The 23,143-nt window shown below is 41.8% G+C and overlaps 2 protein-coding genes across 6 annotated transcripts; both read right to left on the bottom strand.

The window, feature by feature from the left end:
- Window positions 1–3,074: 3,074 nt before the first annotated feature.
- Window positions 3,075–14,505, bottom strand: hm13 (histocompatibility (minor) 13). Of its 3 annotated transcripts, XM_042098525.1 has the most exons (13): window positions 14,091–14,505; window positions 13,105–13,134; window positions 12,260–12,358; window positions 10,814–10,896; window positions 10,568–10,656; window positions 10,106–10,191; window positions 9,548–9,673; window positions 9,027–9,084; window positions 8,063–8,146; window positions 7,695–7,731; window positions 7,464–7,566; window positions 7,028–7,113; window positions 3,075–4,304 (listed from the first exon to the last, which is right to left on the bottom strand). In XM_042098525.1, exons 1-13 carry the CDS (start codon window positions 14,313–14,315, stop codon window positions 4,229–4,231), a joined length of 1,182 nt encoding a protein of 393 aa, XP_041954459.1. In that variant the 5' UTR covers window positions 14,316–14,505; the 3' UTR covers window positions 3,075–4,228. The 3 variants fall into 3 exon arrangements, with proteins under 3 accessions (XP_041954459.1, XP_041954460.1, XP_041954461.1); XM_042098526.1 differs by lacking the exon at window positions 13,105–13,134 and having other exon boundaries at window positions 14,091–14,504; XM_042098527.1 differs by lacking the exons at window positions 3,075–4,304; window positions 13,105–13,134 and adding an exon at window positions 4,343–5,417.
- A 2,188-nt stretch (window positions 14,506–16,693) lies between these two features.
- On the bottom strand, window positions 16,694–22,916 carry LOC121714104 (deoxyribonuclease-1-like). Of its 3 annotated transcripts, none has more exons than XM_042099284.1 (9): window positions 22,814–22,916; window positions 21,783–21,940; window positions 20,297–20,394; window positions 20,031–20,114; window positions 19,754–19,860; window positions 18,536–18,648; window positions 18,225–18,382; window positions 17,676–17,772; window positions 16,694–17,290 (listed from the first exon to the last, which is right to left on the bottom strand). In XM_042099284.1, the coding sequence occupies exons 2-9, from the start codon at window positions 21,933–21,935 to the stop codon at window positions 17,147–17,149; spliced, it is 954 nt and encodes a 317-aa protein (XP_041955218.1). In that variant the 5' UTR covers window positions 21,936–21,940; window positions 22,814–22,916; the 3' UTR covers window positions 16,694–17,146. The 3 variants fall into 3 exon arrangements, with proteins under 3 accessions (XP_041955218.1, XP_041955221.1, XP_041955220.1); XM_042099287.1 differs by having other exon boundaries at window positions 20,306–20,394; window positions 22,814–22,915; XM_042099286.1 differs by lacking the exon at window positions 22,814–22,916 and adding an exon at window positions 22,465–22,769.
- Window positions 22,917–23,143: the final 227 nt, after the last annotated feature.

Below are 23,143 nucleotides of genomic sequence, written 5' to 3'. Positions count from 1 at the left end.
GAGGTTTCATAATCTATATGTCTTCTCTCCTCTCGCTCCCTCTCGCACGTCCGCTTGCTCTGTAAAAACTCAGTAGTGTGTCCAAAGTATTTCATCCTTCATCCTCCGTTTCATCTCCCCTCTGTGCTCTTTTTTTTCCTGCCCCCTTCTCTTCTCCCAGCTGTGGTGGAGTAAATCCTGTCTTTCAACGTCAAGCACTCTTCTCTGGCACTTTTTGTTTTTCTTCTGAGAAATTAGCGTCACAAAAAAAATGAATGATGATGAGCATCATCCCCGGCAGACTGGAGTTCAGGGGATGATGTCTTATTTTTGAGACATTCCAGAGTGTAGGCTTATGCAAATCAAGCAGATCTGGGATGTGACTATGCTTGGATTTGAAATGTGTGAAGTGAGAAGTCTTTTTTTTCCCTTTAGGTCCACAAATACACTTAACTGAATGCTCCGTTCAAACAAAAAGTAAGGCAGGGATACTGGTCACCTCTTCACCCGGTGGCTTTGACGGATACCTCCCACATTCACAGGCTTCTTTGGTCACTTCAGGCCGGTGGTCAGTGAGACAGCCGATCGCCCTGATTGTGGAGGGTCAGGGAACCCCCAAAAAATGGAGGTTACCAAGGGACAGAGGCCGAGTCACCTAGCAACCGTGCTGGAACTGAGCTAATGCGGGGGTGCTTGTTTTGGGGGCATGACATGACCGGGGGAGTGGGGAGGGGAAGGGGGAGACAGAGGCTCCCAGCAGGCCTCCCCTAAAGCACACCTGCATGGGGGAGAGGGGGGGCTACAGGAGGGGAGAGGGTATACTGGGGTGGGGTGGGGTGGGCTGGGTGAAGAGAATACCATGGAGAAGCACAGTTAGCTGGGGAGTAGAGAGGGAGAGAAAGAGAGAAGAGGGGAGGGAGGGAGGGAGGGAGCAGGAAAGAGAAAGGGTGAGGGGGTAGAGAGAGATTTGCAGATGTTCCAGCTTTGAAACCTGACCCCCCCCCCCCCCCCCCATTACACACACGTGCATGCACACAGACAGATACACACACAAGTGAGTGCATGCACAAACACACACAAATGCACAAATGAAAGCATGCACAAACACACACACACACATGCCATATGCATCCCTGTATGCTAATGCGCAACACAGATGGAGGCACACTAATAGACACAACACACACACACACACACACACACACACATTTGCACTCAGTCCATTTGTCACTTAATCCTAAATCAAGTCAGTTAGGCACATCAGCAACTCAGAGTCGGGGATCTCAGTCTCGGGACAGGAGTATGGGGAATTAATTTGGATCTCTCTCTCTAGCCTTCTCTCCACACATGGCAAATGCTTCTGGTCGCACCGTCAGGAAGTGTTTTTACGCTTCTGGCCTGCATTAAAGTACTGTACACGCTCGACCCCACTGGAATAGCCTCCAGCTTCCTGAGATGAGCGAGAATGAGGAGACTGGACAGGATCACTGTGTAGTGTGTGAGTGTGAGAATGAGTTTTGTGGAAGCTTGTGGTGTGTGTGTGTGTGTGTATGTGTGTGTGTGTGTGTTTGTGTATGTGTGTGTGGTCAAACATGCTTGGTTATGTACCATGTACCTGTATGGATGTGGTCAGTGGTTTGTTTGAGTGCATCTGTGCATGTGTACACATGTGGGTATGTGGAGGAGCAGGTGGATATACTTGTGTATACATACGTGTGTGTGTGCGTGTTTAACCTCTATCAGGTGGCTTCACGCCTGGCTCGCTATCCCCAGGGAAACTGTTTGACTGTTGTCACAGCGCTGTGAGCTGGAGCCTTCTGAATGCTGGGAAACAGAATCCACAGCCGGCTGCATCCACACAACACAAGGACACAGACTCTCTGAGCTGAGCAAGCAAACACACACACACACACACACACACAAGAAAATAAACAAATAGCAAATGGCATATGAACAGATTGACCTCTGAACCTCCATCCTTACTCTTTAGAGTCATCATTTCCTGCACCACAGTGATGCACAAAACATTGCCACGAGCCACATATGGAAAACAGCACAGCAAACAATATAACTATCCAAAAATCACATCTCTTATAATAATTAAAGAACCTCATACTCGGTGCAAAACTCTAAATCTCTCCGTACGTTATGTACTGAGCGCTTACACTGGTGTGTCCGTCAGCTTTAGCGCTCTCCCGCTGACGCCTAGGTACGGAAAGTCAGATGTAGTTGTCATGTTTTATTTGCAAACAGGCCTGTGTTTGAGAGGAAAAGGGAAATAGTTCATCTCTCAGATCAGCACTGTACCTTGGTGTAGAGTCTCTCTGCACCTGGACCCAGTCTCAGCGTCTTTAAAATCTTCTTCGTTTACACTTCGTTATTGACACCTGTGACTGAATAAAACACATTTGTAATGTCACAACACTGTAACGATTTTCTCTTAGTTTGTAATGGCAGTGAAATTAAGCTATCTTATAATTCTGTGTGGGTGTACACTATTTGTCTAGTGCGTCTTAATCAAATTGTTTCTATTGGCCTCTTCTGTGCTTTGTTTAGATATGAGCTTCAGTTCTCACACAGAAAATGAAATAGTACTGTGCACTAGTGTATGACAGGACATACAGAATGCTACAGTTTATCAACTTACACAAGATAGGCTCGATTTTAATAACTAAATAAAATAATATTATCCAACTGATCGTACACACTGTGCTGTACAACTCAGTTTAAGAGTTTACCATGTGCCTGTCTCATATCTCATGTGGTTTGGGTCAGTGATAGCTGCAAATGCCAGCAGACAGTAACAGGCCAAGGAATAATCGTCATCTAATCACAGACTTCAGCCTCAGCTCCTGGGGAACACAGACTTGCCCTATTAGTGAGGAGCTCACTCTATTCCTCGTGTTGGTGGCGCCACCTAGTGACTCAATGGACAACTCTGGGTGCTTTAGTCTCAGGTATAGTAATCTAAGGAGACTGTGGAACCTCTAGTTAGTGTGATACCAGTTACTTTCACAGGTTACCAGCATCCACAGCATGCTGTTCACACAGCTAGACATTCACCAAAGGGTACCCACAGACACACATACAAACCATTTTTATGCTTGTCTACAAGTGGTATATACACCACACTTTATTGCAAATAAAAAAGTGAGAGAAAAAAGGTAACTGCTCCTCAACGAAGCTTAACCTTTCACTGGTACATTAGGAGAAAATGAGATTCATCAGGAAGAGACTACAAATAACAATGGGACACTTTTTTTTTGTCTTTTACCAAGCAGAGCATAATGAATCCTATGGACATGACATAATCCTCTATAAGAACATACAAAACAAAACAGAAAATGCTCATGTCCCCTGAACAGTCCCTCCCTGCCTCCTGAGCCCAAGGTGACTGTATCCTCCCCTATCTAAAAAACAGAAATTTAAATAAAATACCAAAGGTGAAAAGGAAAAACACAAACACAAGAAGTTGAAAACTAGAAGACTAATATTTTGGTCCCACTTTGGTCTCCTCTTCTGAAAATACACAAATAAGTAATTGAGAAAAGCTTTACGACAGCATCTCAGTATTCACATGGTCACACGTTTCCGAGTCATTCGCGTCCCTTACTCAATGCTATGGTGCAGTTTCAAACTGGTTTTTATGAACCCAAATAAGCAAGCAAACAAACAGAATGTACCATACTGCACAACAGACACTAGGGACAAAACTGGAGGAAACTTGAATGGAAACTAAATGGTCTCTGTTACCATTTTAATCTTGTGAGCCTTGCCTTTCAAAAAACACACTTAACACCATTTGTGTTTCTCTTTTTATCTCCCAGACACAAAAAAAAAATGTTCAAACTCTGGTCTTTACAAGAACAGAGGTCCAAATTTAAAAAATAACTGATAAGAATGCAGAAGGCATGATCAATAGATGAAAGTGAACAAGAAAAAAAATTATCTGACAAAAAACAAAAAAAAAAACATAGGCACCGTGAAAGCTGTTGTACTTTTTTTTGTTTTCAGTTTTATAAACCATTTACAGACTACAAAACATTCCATCATAAACAGTTACTGAGAATAACGGGCCATTTCCATGTATAATACGACACGTCAGCATCATGGCGGGTCTCCTCATTGCCGGAGACCAGGAAGGGAGCATGGCTTGTGAAATGTGGTGGGGGTGGATGGAGAGTTTAATCGGGGAGGGTGGCGATGGGGAGGGTGGGGTTGGTGGGGAGGGCGTCAGCCGTCGTCACGGTTATTGGTCCTTCTTCTCGGTCTCTGTCGTCTCCTCTTTTGCGGCGCCCTCCGTCTCCGGGGTAACTTCCTCGTACCTTTCGCGAGAAGAGAGGAGACTTCAAATGAGTACAACTGTGATGGACAGTACGGACATTACGGCCCTCAAGTGACAGGAGGGCACCAGGACAGCGCTTAACAATTAGTTTAAGATGGACACTTGTGCCACTTTCACTAAACACCGTCACAGGGGCAATGAGGTCATACACGAAAGACAGGCCTAAAAAGGTCACTCCACAAACAACATGTGTAGGAAATGTCAACTCCCCCTGCTGCCACAAACAGAAAGAAAAACAGCAAAGGCAAAAGATGGCAAAATATGAGGTGCCCCATGTATGGTTGTTGGAGAAATACAACAGAGCCAAAAGAAAGAAACAAACAAAAAATAAAGCTGAATTGTGGAAGTGGGACCAGGGGAACGGGGAATACAGCAAGCTGAGATACATACAGCAACAACCAGGTGTGTGGACCAGACCAGACCAGTCAGGTGAGTGTGACACAGATCAGTGAAAATGACACCTTCACAGTCTTCCCAACTGGAACCTCTTCAGAGGAGGAGGAGGAAGGGCTCTGCTCGAGCTGGCACAGGCTGACGGTAGTGAGGAGGAACCTCATGGTGAAAGCAGGCTAAGAGAGACTGGCACCAGGCAGGCAGGGCACAGGGCAGGGAGGCCAGCACGCAGGTGGTGAGATGACAGAGAGCCAGAGCAGAGCAGGGACGCTGGTGGGGTGGGGAGGGCAGTCGGTGCATAGAGAAAGGCCAAAGCGGTGGCACAAAGGCACAGTGGGACCATTGGCATGAGGACAGTGGGCACACCGGATCAGGATGAGGTACGACACAAGGATGGGCAAGCTGGTGGCTGGTGAGTGGGTATGGGTGCAGCGGGAGCAGGTGGGTGATGGTGGAAGCAGGAGGGGGAGTGGAGAGCAGGAGAGGGAGGGGTGGGGTGGTCTGGGGCATACCTGCCCTGGTGAGAGGCCCCCTGGAGGGGGGCGCGGAGGCCTACATGTTAGTGGGCGTGTGCCGGCGACGCCAGGGGGGAGAGGGGGGGCCCTGCATGGAGGCGGCCAGGCTGGCCGGGGAGCCTGAGACGGTGGGGAAGTGCGTGAGGCGCGGGGTGTGGGGCAGCACCTCGTCCGACGACTCATAGCTGAGCGCCAGCCAAGAGGAGGAGGAGAGGGGGGGGGGGGGGGGGGGGGAGGAAGAGGAGGGGGAGGAGGAAGAAGAGGTAGAGAAAAGAAGTCCACGAGAGCAGAAAAAAACAGGAGAAAGAGGGGTGAGAAGAAAGAAGAGAGGAGAGAGAGGGAAGAAATAAAAAAGCAAGCTTTTAAAGATGACTGAAAGAACACGACAGGAAAGGAAACTGGAGGACAGCCAGGGGGCAAGTCTAGTCTGGGCACTCAGGGTTAAGCAGGGTCCCTCCACACCACATCACATCCCACTCTACATCACGAAATATACAGAGCTGTGCAACCTTGCATTACAGCAAAACGTTTTATACCTTTGAAAATATTAAATGTATGGCACACTATCTAATTATATTATCTAATTATAATTATATCCATGCCCACTGGCCTTTAACGCTGAATAGCATTGTGGGGAAACGGGGGGGATTCTGAAAGTTCTGAGACCAGGCGTGGCATGAAGGTCATTGCTTGGCTGTTGCCGTGACTACTATCGTCGCGGCCAGTGGCAGCTTTTGGCAGGAGTGTGGGGAATGTTCCTGCGCCCACATCACATGGCCATGCAGGTGCCAGGTGTCCCGCCAGTGCCCTCTGCTGCCCTCCAGAACACACACACACACACACACACCCCTTACCCCCTGGCTGCCCCCTTTGTATTGTTATGACTACTGGTGATGGCTTCCAATCCAGTAGAGACCCGCTGTGAGTATGTGAGTCAGTGTGTGCTTATCAATGTATGTGTGTTTGTGTAAGGATGCAAGGAGAAAGGCACCGAGTGACTAAGATATAGGGTTTATGCATAAATCTAAAGCGACTGTTGTCTGAGGACTGTTTGCGTGTGTGTTTGTGATAGAGAGAACGAGAGAGTGACAGAGAGAGAGAGACTGACAGAGAAAGACAGACAGAGAGAGAGAGAGAGAGAGAGAGAGAGAGAGAGAGAGAGAGACAGAGAGAGAGAGAGAGAGAGAGAGAGAGAGACAGAGAGAGACTGACAGAGAGAGAGAGCGAGAGCGAGAGCGAGAGCGAGAGAGAGAATATGAGACTCTGACTGACTACATCGGTGTGAGGCACTGGGTGTGATTGAGAGACCAATAAACAAAGAAATAAAGACGAAGATATATGAAACAGAAAGAAGAAAACATAATGATATGGAGGGAAAAAACGACTGCACACTGTGGCCAAACCACCATTCAGACTGTGGAAGGCCAGAATACCACAGCTCTCACAGGTCAGATAGCCATGCATATTATTATAGCATTTAAGTTTTCATCAACCACAAAAAAATAAAATGACCACTCTTTCAGTCTCAAATGGTTGGAAGTGACCAACTTCAAATATCTGCAATTCATTATTTAATGGCTGATGCAGATAGAGATGTAAAAGAATCACCAAAGGATGGAGGTTTAAAATCCACCACCATTCACAGATTAAGTTCAATGGTATCTCAATTTGGTGATGTACTGGATACAGCTAGACCAACTAAGTGGATAGACAGGCCCACACATGTATAGTGATGATTGTAGGACACTTGTACATCATGCAGGAGCCTGATAAAAGAGGAAAGCTGAGGAGATACCTGAACATGTCTGTCAATTCTCCTTTAAGCAAGGCCACCACCACTGGGAATCCCACGCAGGCTGGCACCAGGTACAAGAGGGCAGGCTGGAGGAACACACACACGAAAATAAGCTTTAACAAATAACCAATGGCATATGAACAGATTGACCTCTGAATTCCATCCTTACTCTTTAGAGTCAGTTATCAGAACTGGATGAGTGATAATGCACAATGGGAACTGATCTACCTAGGCATTCAGAATCAGTTTACTGTCAACTAAATGGCAGTATAGCCAAGTCCTGAATACTATAACTTAAGGTCCAAAAACTAAAACATTTCACAAAGCATGAGATACACAGGGTATCAGCTAAATATGTCCAACATGCAATATTCAATAATAAGCAAAAGTGTTGGAATTGGACTTTCTAGCTTTCTCTTGTTTTTCTTCCTCTTACCTGGGCATGTTTATAAGTATGCATGACAAAAATGGTGAGGCCCAGACCAAAGATGTAAGCCAGGAAACTAGTATAGAAGTAGGTCCTGGAGTTCTTCTTTAAACTATGGGAGACACACACATAGTTCAGATACAGTACATCTATGAGACCCAATAAGTATTGTGACAGCTTTTGGGACCATCAGCAGACACCACCCACCCACACACCCACACCCACGGACATTAGTCTTACCTAACATCAAAACGAAGCAGCAATGCAATAAAGATGCCTGGGAATTAAGGAAAAAGTAGACAGAACAGTGTTACTCAGGATGCCAGGCTACAACTAGATACAGAAAGAATGAGTTACCAGAACAGCTCACAGTAGCACAAGAGAGATGTTACAGCACCCTCTAGTGGTTAGACCCACAGCCAAATGTGGCCAAAGGCAGGTGCACAGCTTATTTCGTCATGTTTGGTTTAAAAACCTAATTAAACAAGTCTAGCTGCCTATTTGTTTTACACAACAATAAAAGACAAGTTTCCACAAACTTCAAACTGATAGTGCCAAGACATTACTGAAAGGGATCTGGTGATGTATGACGTGTGTTGTAAACTCACCTGGGATGACGATATCGCCCAGGCCGAGCATGGCAAAGTTACTGGCGTCCAGTCCTCTCTCCAGGAGGTCCTGAGGGAAGACCACTGACACAGGACACAAAGGAACAGATAAGATCAGCCGTTTCATTAAATCTTGCTGCTCCCAAAACCCCTAAAGGATTACTCAGACATGAGTCATCTGTGACTGGATTTAAATCGCAGTTTATAACACATTTGTTAAGCTTTCAGCAGCTGTTGAAATGTGGATGGAGGACAGTACAATACAGTGGAAATGTATGCCTGTGTGTGTGTGTGGAAAATGAAAGATGGATTTGTTTTTCTGTATTTTATTGTGAAGCACTTTGTCTTTAAAGCAACACAGCCGTTCATCAACTTGTAACAGGGTGAACGGCAAACAGTAACCGCACTATGTAAGTTTGCCAGATCGGGGAGCGGATCTGTAGTTCAATGGAATGAGACATAAGAAACTACAAATTTGACTTGCATCTGATGTCGCAATACATCGTAGGCTCATTTTTTTAATAAATCGTGCAACATATTCTACCTTGTCTGTGGACATCGTTATTTGCAAAGCCGGTGCTGGATAAACAAATAGCATGCGTGCGACAGAGGGAAAGTTCTTTGGTGTTGCTTTAAATTTACTATATAAACTTACAATAGTTTTCTATACCTCACACCACCAGATATTATATAAAAGGTATCTTTGACTACTGTGTATATTCATGCATTATATATCTCTAGACGGCTAATCTATCAGGTATATAATCTTATGATCTTGGTAGAGGTGCCATGTTTGTGTTACAGAGGGTTTCAAGGGTTATGACAGTAGCCACACTGATAAAGCTCTTGCTTCATTAAAACAACTACTAGTGACAAGAAGCCCATAAGTATTATATGTCTTGAATCAATATTTATCATTACTGATAACAGCTGATTAGAAACAAATAAGCAGAATAAAACTCACACTTGATGGGTGCCTCAAAGGACTTAGCCACTGTAACCATGACATTTGTGCCAAAAACCTGTATGGACAGAAACACACAAGAGAAAACGAAAGCTCATGTTTACTCAGAATCAACAGCTGCAGGGCAGCGAGTCAGCACACACTGGGTGACCTGCGAGGTACGGACAGACACGCAGCATCTATCAGAGGACAACTGAGGTGGAAATTCCAGGTTGAGAGAGGAGGAAGGAAACCGCCTCGGGGTTTTGCGGCCAGCCGTTTGCATTATCTTAACTGTCAGACCGCACGTTTGCCAGGTTTGTGCAAGCGGTGAGTGAGATTAGCTGGAAGAGGGTATGTGGCAAAAGCAGTGTCATGATGAAGCATTTAACTGTACTTTGAACCTGACTGTCCTCTGTCACACTCACTTTGCCAGTTCTCACTCTCTTCCTCTCACACACATGCACAAACACACTTTTTCCCTGTTATACGTATGCAAATACGGTCACAAACATGCATATACAAACACAAAACCCACTCACCCAAAAGACGTCATAGACAAACAGGCCTCCCAAAAGGATGCAGCCTGTGCTGACATTATTCAGGTGAAGCAGCTCAACACCATTCAGAGCAAAGGCCAGTCCAAACAGGTTATTGGCCACCCAGTGCTGTGGAGTACATACACGCGCACACACACACACACGCACACAGATTTAATGCCAGAGTTGTAAAATCAATGCAACTTGTAAAACTACAATGTCTGGAAAGCATTTAAGAACTATCTAATTTAATGTTGGAAATGTACTGTAGGTAATACGCATTACCACTGATGTCTGGTCATTAAAAACCTTTTTATCCATCTTTGAACAATTTGACAACATTGCTAAAAGTTTTGAGTTCAAGTTCTTTCAGTCATTTAGAAAAGTAATTTTTTCTATAGTGTGTTAATGCAACACTCAACCCCAGCCACATAAAGATGATCTAAAATGACATTAAAAAGTCAATCTTAAAATCTACCGCAACATGAAAAACAACACAAAAATGTGCTTCAGAAAGATCAAAAATTGTCAGGGAGGAGATATGTTTAAAGGCTATGTTACCTTTTTGAGGACGTACCAGACCCCAACAACGGCGCTGATAGCCAGACAGAAGAGATCCCTGGTGTCAAACTCATAGTTGACAATCTCTGTGTGGACAGAGAAACAATGACAAGTCAGGGTTTGCTTTTCAAGCACTGTTTACTTGTTAACAATACTAATTTTGCTAGAAGATTTGCTAAATGGCACTATGGCTAACAGCAATCAGACCTCTCTCTGAGGTATGAAAAAAACAAAGTCAAGAAAATGGACATTGAACTTATGTGACAAAAGGCACAGGAATTAGCAACAATTACGTCGAACAAAAATACATCACATATGAGGATACCCACCAAGTGTGATTTTATGGAGATGATGAGAAAAGGAAAGATATTAAGTACATTGTGTCAGAGAGAAAGGCTAGAAACAGAAAGAAGGGATAGGGAGAGACAAAAAAGAGAGGAAAAAAAAAAGAGAGGTGCTCACCCTCTTTGCTCTCCCCCGTGCCCTGGGTGAAGAGGAGCTGATATTGCTTATTGGGCACGCTAGCTGGGACCACTCTGTTCATGAAAGGACTGACAAGAGAAGGAAAATAATGACTTATGAGAGCCAGGAAAACACAAAAACACAAGACAAAAAAAAAACGACTTCCACACATTACAATACAATTAGCCTGTCACGCTACGAGCCTCTTTTGGTGCAAAAGGAAAACCATCCTGAAGCCGGTCTTACCTCATGGTGTGAGACAGAGCCAGGATCCCCAGCACAAAGAAGTACATTGATAGCAGCAAGTTAATATACTCTTGTGAGAAAATCTAAAACAAAAACAGAGAGAGAGAGAGAGAGAGAGAGAGAGAGAGAGAGAGAGAGAATGTTCTTAGAAACAAACATGCTGCATACGGCCTTGGATGACATGTTGTTTATATCTGGTGCTGATTAATCATATCTGATATTTTTTTGGCCAAACTCAGCAAATATGGATCAGTTGGTTCAAGGTCAAATATGTGTATAAAATATTACATTACAAGACAGACAATAAGAAGGAACAATGTTTTTAAAACACCATCAAAACCAGGATACATTCACCCTCCAGGATTCCTGTAATTACCTCTCTAATTACCTCTTATTCAGAAAACACCCTACATTATGAAATAACAAGATTGGCCTTGAAGACAACAAATGTAATATGAGGGCCTCATGGTATTTTCCTCTTTCAGGTATCACAACCATATGATTGGTCATCAGTGTGAGCGGAGACAGCTGTGCAGAGCACAACACGTGTCACTTTCACATCACAGCACAAGATGGAGAGCAGGAAGTGGAAGTGGAAGAATGATGCGTGCCGGGTTTTTTTCTATTCTTAAAACAGGAAGTGATTGGTCTACGTGTCTCTTCTCTGTCCACGTAACTCTTTTTGATAACGACATGGCTTTAAGGGGATAATCATCTTTACACATAGATAGATAGATAGATAGATAGATAGATACTTTATTGATCCCCAGGGTAAATCAGGACACACAAGTAGGCACATCATTGTTACACAAACCCACATAACAGATAAGAGACAGGGTTAAAGCTGGATCTTTACATAACTTTGTTTGGCACTGTGATGGCGGTGGGGACTAAACTTATTTTGAAGAGGGCTTTTGTCCAGTTCAGTGCTAGGTATCTGTGCCCGGATGGAAGCCGTTTGAAAAATTGATTCAGGGGGGTATCTGTGTCGGATGCTATTGGACTTCTTATGCGTGTGATGGCTATGTAATTTGTCTTGAGTGGGGAGACTGATTATCTTGGCAGCAGTGTATGTGATTCTAATGACTTTGTTTTTGCAGGTGACTTAACATTGTGAAGAATGTAGGGGGAGCAGTACAGCAGGGTATGATCTGCCCCAAGTATTCAAAACTGCTGACCTGTTCAACTGGTTGATCGTGGATGTAAGTATGGTGTAGTCCAGGGGGTTATTTTAATGTGTGAATGACCAGCTCTTCAGTTTTGTCTACATGTAGTTTGAGGTAATTATCCTGACACCGCTGTAAAAACCGTGAGATTGAGTCTTGAGAAGTTGTGATGGAGTTGTTGTCATTGAGTAGTCCTACAATGGCAGTGACAACTGCATATTTGTAGTAAGTGGAGATGGGTAATGGACTATTGCAATTGCTGGTGTAGTGTTTGCCTCACCTTGAAGAAGAGATACAAGCCAAAGAGGGTGCAGCTGGCTATGATGGGAAAGCGTGCGGCATCTCTGCTTGTGATGGTCTCAGGCATGTCTGAGGAGTTCTACGGGGAAAGAGAGGCAAGAGAAAAAAATGCAGTGGTTACAGGTTACCTACAGCTAATATGGTGCATATAAATGCAAATGAACGAAAACCTTTGAGTGGGAAAGACTGAACACAAAAACCAGCCCTGTTTCAGAGAAGCGTGAACACGATTGCTTTGCCGTTAAGGCTAGTGTACACCAGTTTGTTTCAGAAGCTTTTTGGTTATTAATAGATGAGAGTATTTCAAGCTGGGCATGATTGAGTGGCAGAGAGTAATGACCTAAAGTGACCTAAGGAATTATGGGTAAAATTAGCGAGCCCCACAAAGGAATTAAGTCAATCTAAAAATGGGTCAGCGCTTGTAGCCTACTATAGACAAATAGAGATTCTGGTCTCATATTGACAGCTTTTTACTCAGTCCTATAAAATGTCTTTCTCCGTAAGACAGACTTAATTTGTGCTTAAGGACTGCCATTAAAAAGGTCTTTTATATCACACCAAGTGTAACTCACTTATGTGTAAAACAATGTCGAGATGTCAAAATGTTGACTAGTATTTTTTATTCTATATTGCAGCGTGACGGCATGTATCGAAGGACAACATAGACCTGAATTGACTCTCCCAAGTGTCATCTCCTTTATTCACCTGTCGCAAAACGTATTATTTAAGCCTCGCGCTTAAATGACATGACCACGGGTAATGAGTGAAACTGAGACAGCATGAATAAGAAATGTGAACGCTGTGCTATCGATTTAAAATACTCACTCGGTACTCGTAACCATTTTCGCCGGCAACCTACGGATAAAATAAGTGTACATAAACAATTTTAGAGAAACCCTGCAGAAGGTACAATACAGGTACAATACTCGAGGTGAAACAAGCCACGCTCAGGCAGGAATACAGGATGCAGAGGCTCGCGGATGCGGTGAGTGAACTCAGAAGCTGGTATTACCGTTAGTAGGCCTATACCACATTCATTGAATGGCCAACACTGTTATTACAACGTCAAGCTATTATCAACATTCACAAAGAATGTGTTGAGCCCTCTTAACCATGCATCACCAAGCGAGCACACAAATCTCATCTAGTTACTTTTATGAGGCGAGAGCTGATGTTGACACACAGGAGTCAGCCATTCTCACAACGGTAATGTTGCAAATCATCCATTTCACCCTTATCGATACCACGCTAAAGTTGGCACCACATACGAGCAATAGGGAATACGTTTGTTTTACAACATTTAATGCCTAATTTAATTTAATGCCTCGTGCGTTTTGTCATGTCAGATTAGGCCCAACTTTATTGCTAAGTTAGCAAGAGCTAACGTTACTATTTAACTCAACACCTGCAACGATCCGTGAAATCGCTTCATATCAGCTGGCAAGGCATCCAGCTGTTGGGCGGACGATCACATTCTGCTACCGTTCGATAGCAAGCTAGTTCTAGCATCATTAGAACTAGACATGTTAAGCTAACGTTAACATTTTGCTACCTAGCAGCGCAGCGGCAGTGAGTGGGTTAATGAATCGCTAACGTTAGCTACACAGCTGTCATACCAAATCTATCAATTACGTTTAAAATGTTACTTCACGGTGGCTTTATGTCACGTTAAAAACGCTAAGGAGGTAAACCCTCAGGTAAATTAACACAACATAACAAGCATTATTCCACAACTCATAAATCAGTTACCGCAAAGTTAGCTAGCTTGCTCCTTGAATTGTGTCAAACAGTTCATATCCAACTAAATTTACCTTGCTCTTTGAGCAGGTGACAGAGCGCAGCGCACCAAAGAAGATTGGCAGCAGGGCCATGAATACAAGGCTGCCATATGCCAACGCTGTGCCTTCGGGTGTTGCAACGAACTTGGCCACTGTAGCATTGACGGCATCGGTTCCATTTGTGTCGGTAGCATTCAAGCTGTCCAGAGCCGGTGAAGTTTCAGTCGGGGCTGCCGATCCTTGGTCGACATCTGCCATTTTTGCTGTAATGTCAAGCGTCGGAAAACTATGAAAGCTGGTGTGCTCACCCGAGCAATGCGAGGGTAGTCGATGAGTTCGCAAACACTACCTGTTTGACATCAATATTGGTTCTTTTTTCTCATAAGGCCACGTTTCCTAACTCTCTCCGGGAACTGTCATCTTCTTCGCTACCTAACCTACAAAAAAGGTCTCCCCAGCGCCATCTATCGTTCTGGGGTGAATCAAGTAGAGCAACAAAAGATTTGAAAACAAAAGCACTCATAAGATTTAGGTTTTAGGTGGGTTTTAGGTGGGCTTCTGGTTAAAAATAAATTAAAACTCTCAAATTTAAATGCTACCTTATCGGATCTAATATTGGACCTTTATTTTGATGAACTTTATTTCATAGCCTATATCAGTCATTGCCATGGACTCAGACAGGTAGCCTACATACAGGTGCTGGTCATAAATAGAATATCATCAAAAAGTTGATTTATGTCAGTAATTCCATTCAAAAAGTGAAGCTTTATATTCATTCATTACACACAGACTGATATATTTCAAATGTTTAGTTATAATCGTCAAAATTAAAAGAAATAATGAAAATCCCAAATTCAGTATCTCAGAAAATTAGAATATTATTAGAAATGTTGGCCAACTGAAAAGTATGAACATGAAAAGTATGAGCATGTACACCACTCAATACTTAGTTGGGGCTCCTTTTGCCTGAATTACTGCAGCAATGCGGTGTGGCATGGAGTCGATCAGTCTGTGGCACTGCTCGGGTGTTATGAGAGCCCAGGTTGCTCTGATAGTGGCCTTCAGCTCTTCTGCATTGTTGGGTCTGGCATATCGCATCTTCCTCTTCACAATACCCCATAGATGTTCTATGGGGTTACGGTCAGGCGAGTTTGCTGGCCAATTAAGAACAGGGATACCATGGTCCTTGAACCGGTGTGCAGGTGCCAAGTCCTGTTGGAAAATTAAATCTGCATCTCCATAAAGTTGGACAGCAGCAGGATGCGCTCTAAAACTTCCTGGTAGATGGCTGCGTTGACTCTGGACCTCAGAAAACACAATAGACCAACACCAGCAGATGACATGGCACCCCAAACCATCACTGACTGTGGAAACTTTACACTGGACTTCAAGCAATGTGAATTCTGTGCCTCTCCTCTCTTCTTCCAGAAGAGGGACCTTGATTTCCAAAGGAAAAGCAAAATTTACTTTCATCAGAGAACATAACTTTGGACCACTCAGCAGCAGTCCAGTCCTTTTTGTCTTTAGCCTAGGTGAGACGCTTATGATGCTGTCTCTTGTTCAAGAGTGGCTTGACACAAGGAATGTGACAGCTGAAACCCGAGTCTTGCATACGTCATCTTCAGTCCACTCTTTGTGAATCTCCCCCACATTTTTGAATGGGTTTTGCTTCACAATCCTCTCCAGGGTGCGGTTATCCCTATTGCTTGTACACTTTTTTTCTACCACATCTTCGCCTCTCTATTGTGCTTGAACACAGAGCTCTGTGAATAGCCAGCCTCTTTAGCAATGCACTTTTGTGTCTTGCCCCTTCTTGTGCAAGGTGTCAATGGTAGTCTTTTGGACAACTGTCAAATCAGCAGTCTTCCAATGATTGTGTAGCCTACAGAACTAGACTGAGAGACCATTTAAAGGCCTTTGCAGGTGTTTTGAGTTAATTAGCTGATTAGAGTGTGGCACCAGGTGTCTTCAATATTGAACCTTTTCACAATATTCAAATTTTCTGAGATACTGAATTTGGGGTTTTCATTAGTTGTCAGTTATAATCATCAAAATTAAAAGAAATAAACACTTGAAATATATCAGTCTGTGTGGAATGAATGTATACATTATACATACATATATAAGTTTCACTTTTTGAATGGAATTACTGAAATAAATAAACTTTTTCATGATATTCTAATTATATGACCAGCACCTGTATATATTACATATACATCCGCATGTTCCAAACAAGTAGCCCTACAGGCACTTTGTGTGTCTTATAGCTCACCATATCCGTTGGCTTGAACTAAAAAATATGGGTCGCAACTTTATGAACAAGGGAAATTGTGGGTCCCAAAGCCAGACCAGTTAAGAACCACTGATGTACAACATCATGTCAGAGAAATGTTACTAATTAACCCTACTCTCTAAGTACGACATTAGAGTAGGTCTACTCAAACACTAATGGATGTACTCATTCAAACAATGTTAATATCATAAATGTCTATTCCAGATGACACAGATCATAAATGTAAATTTCTCATTCTTTGACTAAATTTTAAATCTTCTGACTAAATAATTGGTGGTTAGTTATCACAGTCAGTTTCAGTTTGACATCCATAACTAATATTTTACAAAATAGCAGTAGGCTATTTAATTTTGCATATAAGAAATTAAAACCATTTTATTATGTACAATACATAATACATGTACACTCTCTCTGTCATTCAGACACAGACATTCACACACACACACACACACACACACACACACACACACACACACACTTGTGATAACAGTTCCATTGAGAATTTGGCAAAATATCTTTGTTTGCAGTAAACCCTGTTAAAAAAGCCAACAAGCACAGTTAAAAGAGTAATTACAATAGAAAACATCTTTCATCCACCAACATGTCCTTAAAGTGAAAACAATAAGAAACAATCGATTACCCATCTAACAATACACATGTTCAAAATTGTTTGAGAAAATAAGTGGCACAAACTTTTCAGCCCTCATGAGTGCCAACTAAATATATGGCCTTTGCATGTCTGTTTACTACCGTCTGTTACTGACTGAGGCCATTGCTGGTTTTACATATTCACACTTTACATTAATAATGTTGTGGAATCAGGCAGAATAAATAGCACCATGAGAGGGAGAATGAGAAGAACTGGCTGCATTAAGGCCTGCAGTTGCCCCGCTGACTTTAGTTTCACTTCAATTGGGTAGTGGTCACTAATCTTGAGTACCTGTGGAGGAAGAGGGTACTGTATGTCATACCAAAACCAAATGTGATTGTTTAATAAAAGGTTTGCTCAAATGAAGAAAAAAACGTGCTGTAAATGTGAATCACAGATACTTCCTTTGCAAGCCTGACTTTTGACTATTGGCTGAATTATCACCCGACACTAAAACGTTGGCATCAAAACCAGTATCTAATCCATGATGTCCAGTTAAGACCGTCTATGCTAGAGATGTAATGTTTGGTGGAAACGTCCCAAATATCCACAGCCCCAATGAAAAAATAATCAATCAAACACAGTCTGCAGACTATAATGCTGTGGAAATAGAAAGGTGTAGGTTCAGAAGAGCATGATTCTCTCAAAATGAGACGGAAAAAGAAAACATCCTTACGTAATCAGTTGAGATTTTGAATTTCTTTTTGAAGTTGAACACTCGCGCAGATTGGGGCTCGATAGCTTTCAGGAATTTCTCTCCGTGCACCACAAAGCTGTATGAAAAAGATTACATCTATTAAAAGCACTCCCTGTTTAATTGACAATTTAGTCATCACTCATGCCACTGTCAGTCACACTGTTAACCTGAAGCACAATCCAAACATGAATACGCTATGAGAGATGTCCAACCCTGGAATTCCTCCACCATACTTTACTATTAACTTGGTTGAAGCATCTGACCAAAGTTATCATTACTGAAAAAGGAATTTTGCATCGACCATCAGCTGATGATTTTTCAGTCATGATAAAGTGGCTATTAAGTAAAAACAGGTCAATAGGCCTGAGGCCAAAAACATGTAATGTTTTTTTCACTTTCTTAAGCATAAATCTTTCTATGTCTTCATAAATCTTTCATAAAGACTTCAACACACTGATAAGCTTGACAATAAGAAATTTCATGAATCACTTCCCCATCTTTCCATAATCCAATGTCATGCCCCCTTACCGATCATAGGCACAGTCAGTCATGTCTGTCACAGTGGTGTCTGCATTATCCCTTATCAACCAGAAGAGGCCACGGTTTGAGAATAGTCGGTTGTTTATTCTGTTCTTCCTTGTCACATATCCACAGTCAGCATGGAAGTCACCCAGTAACATTATATTCTGTTCATGAGAGAAAGAGAGTTTTCTTTTGATAGATTGTTAATAGGTATTAATAGAAAACATCAAAAGCACAGAAGGTTGAACACCAGAACGGTATGTCCAGTGGTAAATCTGCCTAGCCTCATTCCCTCTGCCCCACACATAACCCCTTACCTCCACATTCCATTTTGTCTTTATCTCTGTGAGGACGTCAAAGAGTGAATCTAGCTCTTTTAGTGCATTTTGGGGTTCGACGCGGAGTGGAATCAACACAAATTCACCAATCTCTAAACAGAGGAAAAGTATAACATGTCAGTTGCATTATATACACGTAATAAGACCTGAGATTGTTCATATTCTGTACAGAATGTTTTCCTTAGCTTTAAAATTTAATTCAAAGTAAGTATCCCATCTGCTAACATGTACCCATTGTTGTAATAGTGATCAGTAGAAGACATGAGCAATATTGCCATAATTAGAGGGCTGATGTCAAAACACTGATGTCAAGACTGATGTCAAGACTGTTAACTGCACGGAGTTACAAATTCTGAATCTGCCTTTAAATTATTCTACCTTATGTGTTTTATTTTCTTTTTAATTATTCTTTATTTTTAAATGATTTTACCTTGTATGTTTTATGTTTTCTTTTTTATTATTTTACCTTTTAAACTATTCTTTGACTATTGTCCTTCTGCTTTTATTTGCTATTACTGTTTGTTTTTGTTTATGTAAAGCACATTGAATGACCTAGCTGTGTATGAAATGTGCAATATAAATAGACTTGACTTGCCTAACTTCAATGATCCGCAAAGTGCAAAGTCCTAACTAAAGCTAATTTATTAACCAGGCTAAATCAATTTGTTCATTTAACATGATGGACAAGACCCTAACAGCACACATTGACAAGTCTGCCCACTGTCACATGTTAGCTTAGCTATATCAGAGACTTTCTAATGAGGAGACACAGCACTCAAAAAATCCTCCATAGATATGCATGGGGTTAGTTTGTAACGTCAATATGGCCGTTGTCTACACATATCCCAACCCCTTCCTCGGCAAAACGTCAACATGTCAATACATTGAGCCAATCATGTGGTGTGATGAGAATACATTGAGCCAATCATATGTTGTGAAGACATCGTGCCAATCATGTGTTGTGAACTCGCCGCTGGAGCAAGATTGTGATCGTGAAGCCTTGCGCATGCGCATTTCTGCCGAATAGGATGCCCTATGAGTGCCCAAAAAGCGTTGCAATATGGCCGCCGAGTGGAGGGACTTGCCTAAAAGGACTTTGGCTATATGCACTGAACTGTGCGTGTTGACAGACTGTATTTTTCCTGCCATTTAAATTAGGGTGCATAAAGTCACATGAAACAGTAGAAAGCCACTAACTTGTCTTTGGTGCTTTAAAATGTACTATGAAAGGTTCTCGACTGAAGACGTTTTCCTTCTTTGATTTGGGATACTGATACGTCTCCACCAGTGCAGCGGTTTCGTTTCTGTAATAAGAACCCCCCCAAAAAAAAATGTCAACTGTGAATATCACTTTCACACACAGAAATGTCCATGCAGGCTGGATATTGGGTATTACAGTTAGGGAGTGTCACATGCCATATCTGACAGTATGTCTGTGAAAATCTTTTTGGATTAAATTTGGATTGCATTTTACCTGTATAGAAATACATACTGCTCCTCTTCTCCACTCGGACCCAGGTTTTCACTGGTCACATAATTATAACTAAAGTCATCATAGCTGTGGTAAGGAATGTACAAAAAAAAAAAGGTATCAGAGAAATGGAAAAAATTAAATGAATAGTTATTTTGCTTGGTAATGACTATACAAGTTATTAAGGATCATACAAAACTACATTAAACACCAATACAACATTTGGGCCAATATATTCAGTGAGAGAAAGGAGTTACTGTAGTTTGCACCTATTGTACCTATCGAGGGAGGAAATCAGTCTATCCATAGCCTCCCCATCCGGGTCCTTCACCTCTTGTAGAAGGCACACATCACAGTTCGACAAAATCTGAACATTAGCAAAGAGAGAGATGTAATTGTACAAGTAATTTCAACCTAACCTTCTGACTTGTTATAACACACTGCAGTTAATGAACTACAGTGCAACTCAAGTATGTCAGAGTGTAGTAATTTCAAACCAACACAGCCACAAGGTCTACACCAGTGTTTTTCAACCACTGCGCCGGGGCACACTAAGGTGCCGTGAGAGATCATCAGGTGTAGTGTTAATTTCGTCAGACAAGACGAGAGGAAATATGTTCGTCAACGACCTTTTTTTTCATGACTAAGACGAGACGATGACGAGACGGCACTAATGTACTGTAACACTGACTAAGACTATCTTAATATCCATCATTGTTGACGAAAAAAGACGAGACTAAAATGTTTTGCATGAAATAAAAACTAAGATAAAATCTCTCTTCATTTTCGTCAACAAAATGAGAAGACAGAATATCTAGCTGTTACGTTTTCAAAATATTCCGAATGAGTTCATGCGCAACAGCTTTCCTGTAGGCTAGTCTACGTGCTGTTGCTGCAACCCTGTGGCTGCAACACGAAATAAATATAAACTACATGGAACAAGAACACCGGGTATTTTTGCCCGAGTTAGCAAGCTAACTACCTAAGCTTTATGCCACAATGCTAGATAGCCTACCTAGATAGCCTACCTATCAGAAATAATTTGTTATAAAAAAAGAAGACTAAAATGTTTTGACTAAAACTGACTAAGACTAAGATACCTTTAGTTTTCTTTTGACTAAAACTAGACTAAAATGACGAGACTTTTAGTCGACTAAAACTTGACTAACAAAAATTATATTTGAATGACTAAATATGACAAAGACTAAAAAGGACATTTCGTCACAAGACTAAGACTACGACTAAATTAAAAATAGGTGACAAAATTAACACTAATCAGGTGTGCCGCAGAAAATTACCCAAATGTCACTCACTGGTCCAGAAAAGCAACTGTTGCATCAAAAAATGTATAACCACATGCTCTCATTGATTGTATGATTGCACTATTTGTGGTATGCAGGCGTTGTACAACGGGGGCCCCATATCCAGTATTCACAGAATCATCACATATCCAGTTCATAACAACAATTAAATTAGATATAGTCACCTACGCTAGTATTATTTGAAATTTTAGGCTATGGTATGTTTATTTTTTCTTCACACAGGATGTTAGTGTGCCGTGGGACATTTTAAGTGTCAAAAGTGTGCCGTGGCACAAAAAAGGTTGAAAAACACTGGTCTACACCTCAGGTTAACATACATTTGTACAGTTCAACTCTTCTCCTGAGTCTCTTCTTTGTCAGCATAGAGAAACAATGACTGAATATGTCTATTAAGATGTGTCTACTAACAGACCTGTGAGAAATAACTGCTCACCTTTGTCAGAAGATGCAGGACTGTTGTGTCCGATACTTTGGAGATATTTAAATTTTGCACATTGTATGAACATATTTTATATCCAGAGCTCCTGGTCAAGAAAACAAAGCAAGCTAGACAGAGAAGTAAAAGATGCCTCTGTTCTCGTCCCATTTTACCTGTTTAGGAATAAGAATTAGGTTTTAGTCATTCAAGGTGCCATTCTTTTCTCATTATATACCACTTGCACATTTAATGTGTGTGGCAGTGTTACTAGGACACTTTATTACCTGTATTTGTTTCTAAGAATCTACAGTAGATGTATCTCTCATACTCTTGTCATTGAGTCAACAAGTCACTGAGTCAGTTTGAATGCAATAAAACAACAAAGGCAGCACCATTGATAGTCATTTTACTCTATAATGAAGACCAGTATAAAAGATATCAAGGGTCAGTTTTGTATATTCTGTATTTTTTACCTTTTTTTTACTAACAAACATGCCAATATTTACATGTCCATATACTTCCACAGTCCTCAAATCCAAAGATTCAAGCAAGCCTGAAGATTATATTTGTCAAGTCAGAATTACATAATCTCATCCCTTTCGAATACATGTGTGAGACAAGCAGAAATCTCAGCATTATTATGCATTGCCTGGAACATTCAGGATAATGTTTGCACTACTTAGCTTGACAAACTCACCAAACTGGTTTAACAGTCAAACTGGTGCAATATCGGTGAGTCAACACTCCGCTGCCCAAGGTGAGCTTCAAATAACTGAAATCAATCTAAAACTAAAAACAAACCTTCATTCTACAGCATCACTTTTGTAAAACAATCAGTAAAACAGGAGCCGTCCTATCCTGTACCAGAAAACACTCTCCTTTTTGTCAAGTTTCGGTCAAGTGAGCTTGCCGACACACCCATGAATGCATACAGTACAAAAGACAAAAACAAAAAGGACAAACTCCAAAACATCCCAAACTTCCCACTTTAGCCAGCATGACGTTTCACAAACACATTCATTCAAACACATTCATTATATTCTTACCTGCGTTTTGAGGGGATATTTGGTTTCCGCTTTGTTGACTTCCTTTCCCACTTTTAGGTCCGACACAACTTACCTGTTCTTAGAGGTGGAGCCAATGCAAATCCCACCCTTTTTACCCCAGAAGTTTTCCATTGGCAGCATTCTAGCTTGTCTATTCTGGCCTGGGACACTTTTTTTTCTCAACTCGTTGTTTCATCAACATTTTTAGAAACCCCTTTTTTCAGCCAAAGCAGCATACGCTACTATGGAAGCCCGTTTGCGCCACATAAAAAAAAAAAAATTTCTGATCTATTATATCTCATTATTGTGAGATACTATGTCATTATTCTG

This window comes from Alosa sapidissima, chromosome 7, assembly GCF_018492685.1.
Source record: "Alosa sapidissima isolate fAloSap1 chromosome 7, fAloSap1.pri, whole genome shotgun sequence".
Classification (NCBI taxonomy): Eukaryota; Metazoa; Chordata; class Actinopteri; order Clupeiformes; family Clupeidae; genus Alosa; species Alosa sapidissima.
The sequence above is the reverse complement of the archived record's forward strand: the minus strand, read 5'-3'. Positions and strand labels throughout refer to the sequence as shown.